General features: G+C 37.0%; 1 protein-coding gene across 1 annotated transcript; it reads left to right on the top strand.

Annotated features, from left to right (window-relative positions):
- Positions 1 to 258: 258 nt before the first annotated feature.
- On the top strand, positions 259 to 5,654 carry LOC118037046 (probable terpene synthase 6). The gene is made up of 7 exons (XM_035042932.1): positions 259 to 378; positions 666 to 939; positions 3,827 to 4,199; positions 4,283 to 4,501; positions 4,615 to 4,756; positions 4,887 to 5,135; positions 5,358 to 5,654. Exons 1-7 carry the CDS (start codon positions 259 to 261, stop codon positions 5,652 to 5,654), a joined length of 1,674 nt encoding a protein of 557 aa, XP_034898823.1.
- Positions 5,655 to 6,084: the final 430 nt, after the last annotated feature.

Genomic DNA, 6,084 nt, shown 5'->3' with positions numbered 1-6,084 from the left:
TTTTAAATTCTTTACGATCTTAAATCAAATTCTCATATAAAATGTAACGTGAAAGAGATTGAGAAAAATATAAAGAAGAAAATAACATGATTTTAAATCAAATACTCTATGAAGAGTTTCGAAGTTTTAAAATGAATACAAGGTATAGTACACAACGTCATGCCATTTTCCTATAAATAGCCTTCCTTTGATGATGATTTAGGTACTCGAGCATCAAAGTACTAATCTCGAGCATTTGTCTCTATTTCATTCAAGAAAATGGAAACCCAAGCAGATATAACAGCAAACAACAATCAACAAAACAATTCTCGTCGAAAGGCAGATTTCCCACCAAGCTTGTGGGGTTGTAGCTTCGCTTCATTTTCCTTCCCACAAACGGTATGCTAAGATTGTAATCTGATGTTTCACAATTGTTTTTTTATTTTTTCGAATTATATATCGCCTCTCTCTCTCTTTTTAATTATAAAATCATATGTATCTTTCGTTGCCACTCGTCTCATATGTTCTACTTTTGTCTAGCTGTTGATTACTTTTACTTCAAACGAAGACTTCATTTTTATTGAGTAAAACTCTATAAGAAAAAAACATTATCAATATAGTAGAAAAAAGCACGTTAAGGATTACTCAATGCTATCAATTTATATTAACTTAATATTTCACGGCAGGAATTCGAGTCATACAGCCGACAAGTAGAAGAGTTGAAGGAAAATGTGAAGGACATGCTGATGGCATCCACAAAGGATCCAGTGGAACATATTGAATTCATTAATCTGTTATGTCGGCTTGGTGTGTCATATCATTTTGACGACGAGATTGAAAACAGCCTCAAAGAAATTTTTGATGACCTTCCTAATCTTCTTGAGAAGCATGACTTTGATCTCTACACTTTGTCACTTCTATTTCGAGTATTGAGACAGCATGGATTCAAAATGCCTTGTGGTGAGTGCATACTTATAGCCTTTGAAACATTAATCAACATCTCCAAAAATAATTCTTTAATGAAGTACAGAGGCTGGTTTAGATCAAAGAAGTTTATCCTCCAATTTTTGTTTTTGTAATGTGACTCGAAAATGACTAGAAAAAAAAATGCAGTTTATTTGTTCTTACAACTTGTCATAACCCAATTCTGGGTTATTCCCCCAGAATAAACTCCCCCCAAAAATAAAAAAAATATAAAAATAATAAAGGCTGGCAACGTGAAGAAAGTATGCTGGGAAATCAGATTGCAATTTTTGGAGGAGATTCAAGATCTATTGGTGCCCCATTGTGCCCAAAATTGGAGAAAGAAATGCAAATTCAAGGTTAAATTAAATGATTATCGGACGAATTTGCATGAAAATTAAGTCCAAGGACATAATTAAATTTTTAATAGGTCAATTTGATTTAATCATGGGCCAAATTGAATTTTAATTATGTTTAAGAATTAATTTGGGTCCAATTGAAGGATTTAATTAAGTGCAAGGACTTAATTATACTTTAAATGGGTCAAATTAATTTTATTTGGGGCTTAATTGGTGAAAAATTAAGTTTGGGAGCTTAATTTGGGCTTAATTGAGAAGATTGAAATTTTAAGAGACCAAATTTGATTTTTACCAAGTTAATTGATTGAAATCAGGGGCCAAATTGCAAGAAAATTGAAGTTTTGGGGACAATTAGGGGTTAAATTGACAAAATCCAAAGACAAGGATCAATCTTCAAAAGGCGCCAAACTATAGGGGTCTAATTGACAAAATCCGGGGGTCAAATTGAAAGAAATTGAAAGCTGGAGGGCTAAATCGAAAATCAGCAAAAATCCCTAATTTTTATCCCAAACGGCGCCGTTTTTGTGTTGAGGGAAGGGACCAGGCGACGCGTCGCCTGGTTACTGTTCATCTTCTTCCTCACAAAGCTGCCCGAGTGGCTGCTTTCCAGGCGCGTTTTCTCACTCGTCTGGCCCCCAAATCCGACAAGGCGTGCACCAACATGTTCCCCTGAAACATCTTTATCTCGTAGAGTGGTCTGGTCGGGTCGAAAAACTTGGAAACAGCTCCGTTTATTGGCCCAAAGTGGCACCCTCGGGCTGTCTGCAGCCTTGGATTGCCAAATTTGGCAGTTCGAGGTGCACACTTTGAACCAACGGCTTGGATTCCTCGAGTCGAATAAAGGGCTGAGAATTTTCCCCCGTTAAATACCAGATTACCCTCTTTCTATCCCTATAAATAGGAGCCAATTTCGTGCTCAGGGGAGGAGGAAAATTGAACGTAAAGTTGGAAAAAAATCAGCTTTCCCTGCCCGGTTTTCCTGCATTCAGTCCTCTTCTTTTTATTTCTCTCCGCCGTGGCCTCTAGCCGCCGCCACTGACCTCGCCACCATCCTTCCCCTGAAACACCGCATCCCATCCATCACCCAGCAACCCCACCGAAGCCTGCAACATCTCTCTCTCTCTCTCCCCCCTCTCTCCTCTGCACAACGTTTCTCTCTCTCCACCACCACAATCCCAGCAGCAGCAGCAGCAGCAGCAGAAGCCACCCTTTCCAGCGGCTTGCACTCATACCAGCAGAAGCTTGGGTAGCGTTTTTCCTCCTCAGCCACTCCAACAGCTCTAGCCGTGAGCTTTCCCTCTCCTCTGCAGGACCTGCTTCACTCTTCTTCCAGCCGGGACCAGTGCACGCCGCCTGCCTCGCCGCCTCCAGTCACACCGAGCATCACCAGCCAGGCTGTCGACTCTCTCCACGCCAGGTAATTCTCTCCTCCCTGCTCTAGTCTTTCCTTCTTTGTTCTTCGTAGCCGCTGCATGCAGAATTCATTTCTGCATGCAGTGGCTGATTAATTAGCCAATTGCTTGGGCCGGGCCAGTTCTGGCCCAGCCCAAGGGGCTGGGCCCGGCCCGGCCCCTAAAAAAAAAGATTTTTTTAAATCATTTCAAAAAAAAGTTTTAAATTTTTTTAAAATATTTTTCTACCAAGTTTTGCTTAATATTGGCTTGTATACTTACAATGTAAGATACAAGTTCAGTATTAAAATGCCCGACTTTCTTTGAAATATTTCAAAAAAACAAACAAAGAAAAAAAAAAAGGAAAAAAAGAAAAAAAATGTTTTATTGTATACGGCCAAGTCCTAAAGAATTTTCCAAGCATGTTTTTACGAAAATTCCATTTTTTCTCATTTTAAAAAAGTCAAAAGTGGATATCATAACTAGTTTATGATCATCCATTAGGGTTTGGCCAAAATATCAAAAACCTTTTTTGAACTTTTTTTCTCTAGGATCCGGATATAGAACTTAATATTTGTAGGGTGTAAAATTACACGTTAATGTACATCCTCGGGTATTAAAGATACAAGATGTAAGTAAAAGCAATTTTAAATTTCAGACTTTAGAATGGTTAAGATTTAACTGAATAAGGTAGAGACTCCCTCACGAGGGGAGATCTGCCTTGAACCTTAGAAAAGACCAGCAAATAGAAACTCGACCTAGAAAATCAATCAAACAATAATGCAGCTTGCCTTAGGTAGGGTGCACTGGGGGTGATGTGTCTTCCCCTTGCACAACCAGTCCCTTACTCAGACTCTCGCAGACCTTAGGTTCTTAGTGACCATAATACTAGGTGGCGACTCCAACAAACCAAGTAACAAAAATGAAAAATGAAACAAAAAAATCGCCAGCCGATGTCGCGCGGGATTTTTCGACGTGCGACACAACTTATAATATTTGATCTTTGGAGAATACATAATTAGCAGTAATTTAAACTCTGGTAAATCTTTCTTTCACTTACAAGAAATAATATCTCATAATTCACAAACATCTTTTGAAAATGGCTAGAATGTGTGGTATGCTTTTATGAATCAGCTGTGTTCGACAAGTTCAAGGACACCAATGGAGAGTTTAAGAAAACAATCATCAACGATGTGAAAGGCATCCTGAGCTTGTATGAAGCTTCGTTTCTAAGTGTGTATGGTGAACAGGTACTGGATGATGCCCTAGTTTTCACAAAGGCAAACCTGGAGTCTTTGGCTATGCAATCAAGCCCACGTCTAGGAGACCATATTAGGAATGCTTTGACCCGGCCCTTTCACAAAGGCGTACCAAGAATAGAGGCTAGAAAATACATCTCTTTCTACGAAGAAGATGAGTCTCGGAATGACACTTTACTCAAGTTTGCCAAGATAGATTTCAATCGAGTTCAGTTAATACATCGAAAAGAGCTATCCATTCTCTCGAGGTAATTGTTTGTTTAAGTTAGAGAGAGATATCAGACTAAGTTTCTATTGGAATTTCTTTACTCCGTTGCTATTTACATTTTAGGTGGTGGAATGATTTAAATTTTGCTGAGGAGTTTCCATATGCAAGAGATAGAATTGTAGAGGTCTATGTCTGGGCAAATGGAATCCATTTCGAGCCTCAATATGCTTTCTCTCGGATGATGGTCACGAAATATATAAAAATTATATCACTGGTAGATGATACATATGATGCATATGCATCTTTCGAAGAGATAAAACATTTTACTAATGCAATTGAAAGGTTTGTTTCTTGTTACCTCATGGTCTGTCTTTCTCTTTTAAATCTTTCATGAACATAGAAGTCAATACAAAGATGTTCGGGAAAGGAAATGGAATTTTCTGTCTCAATTTCAGATGCAGCATGAATGCTATTGATCAACTACCTGGTGATTACATGAAAGTTCTTTATAGAGCTCTTCTGAATCTTTTCAACGAAACTGAGAATGATATGGGAAAGCAAGGAAGATCCTATGCCTCATATTATCTGAAGGAGGAAGTATGAACATTTTTCCAGTCTCATGCATTCTTTTACTATTTCTAGCATAATATATTGTTATTGTATATATATTTATTGAATATTGCTTAGTTTTTACCACACAATCTTTGTTTTATTTGTATGCTATTAGTTCAAAGAATTGGTGAGAGGCTACCATGCGGAGGCTGAGTGGGCAGATAAATGCCATGTCCCAACATTCGACGAGTATGTGCGCAATGGATTAGCCACAGGTACTTATGGGCCAATTATGGCAGCATCCTACCTTGGAATGGAAGAAGTTGCAGGAGGGGAGGAGTATGAATGGCTAAAAAGTAATCCAAAAATTATTAAAGCTGGTAAGATGATCGGTCGCTTGATGAATGACTTAGCGGGCCACGAGGTACGATGTCTGAATTCTTAAAAAAAAAAATTACATCGTTTAAGTGCAAAAGAATTAGTTCAAATTATGATATACTTAATAGCTTACAAGATTTTTCAATTATTTTCGTGCATCAAAAAAATTGAACCAAGGTTCAGCTCATGACTATTCCTGTCCTTCTTCTCGATATTTTCATGTTAAGTTTCTTTTCTAACAATTATAACATCTTTTATATATTTGAAGGATGAACAAAAGAGAGGAGACTGTGCATCCAGTGTTGAATGCTACATGAAACAATATGATGTATCAGAGAAGAAAGCGATTGAAGAGATCCAAAAGATGGTCATTAATGCGTGGAAGGATATCAATGAAGATTGCATGAGGCCAACTAATGCTCCAATGCTTCTCCTTCAACATTTTGTTAACCTTATTCGAGTTACTGATGTTGTGTATGCGAATGATGACGCCTACACAATTCCATTAAGCTTAAAAGATTATGTCGTTTTATTATATATTGAGCAAGTGCCTCTGTATGAATAATGCTGTAGAATTCTTACGTTGAGTTCATGGTGGAACTCTCTATGAATGTATTGCAATAAAACGAGCAGTGACTCGTGGATATTATATGTACTATATATTGGATCGAGTGTGTATTTTGGTATGTATTGAATTTGATAGTTGAGTTTGAATTTTACTGAAAAGATTTATTCTTAATTTATATATTATTCTTATATTTTTTATATATAGGATTGGTGATTCTAACACTCTTTTCTCACTTGTAAACTATCTTTTAAGGTTTATTTAAGGATTAAGCTTTAAGATTGTAAATAGTTAACAGGTCCCTTATTTTTATTAAATTTGATATATAACTGAGTTTTGATTTCATTATAAAAAAAAAAAGGATTTTCAAGTAATATTTGCTAAAAACCTTAAATGACCTGAAATTATATAATAAGATATTTTGAAACTA

This window comes from Populus alba, chromosome 19 (assembly GCF_005239225.2).
Source record: "Populus alba chromosome 19, ASM523922v2, whole genome shotgun sequence".
Classification (NCBI taxonomy): Eukaryota; Viridiplantae; Streptophyta; class Magnoliopsida; order Malpighiales; family Salicaceae; genus Populus; species Populus alba.
This window is presented reverse-complemented; position numbering and strand designations above follow the sequence as displayed.

Coding starts and splice junctions, on each gene's coding strand:
- LOC118037046 (XM_035042932.1), top strand. CDS start 259: ATGGAAACCCAAGCAGATATAACAGCAAACAACAATCAACAAAACAAT. Junction 940..3,826: donor TGGATTCAAAATGCCTTGTG/GTGAGTGCATAC, acceptor TTTATGAATCAG/CTGTGTTCGACAAGTTCAAG. Junction 4,200..4,282: donor GAGCTATCCATTCTCTCGAG/GTAATTGTTTGT, acceptor TTTACATTTTAG/GTGGTGGAATGATTTAAATT.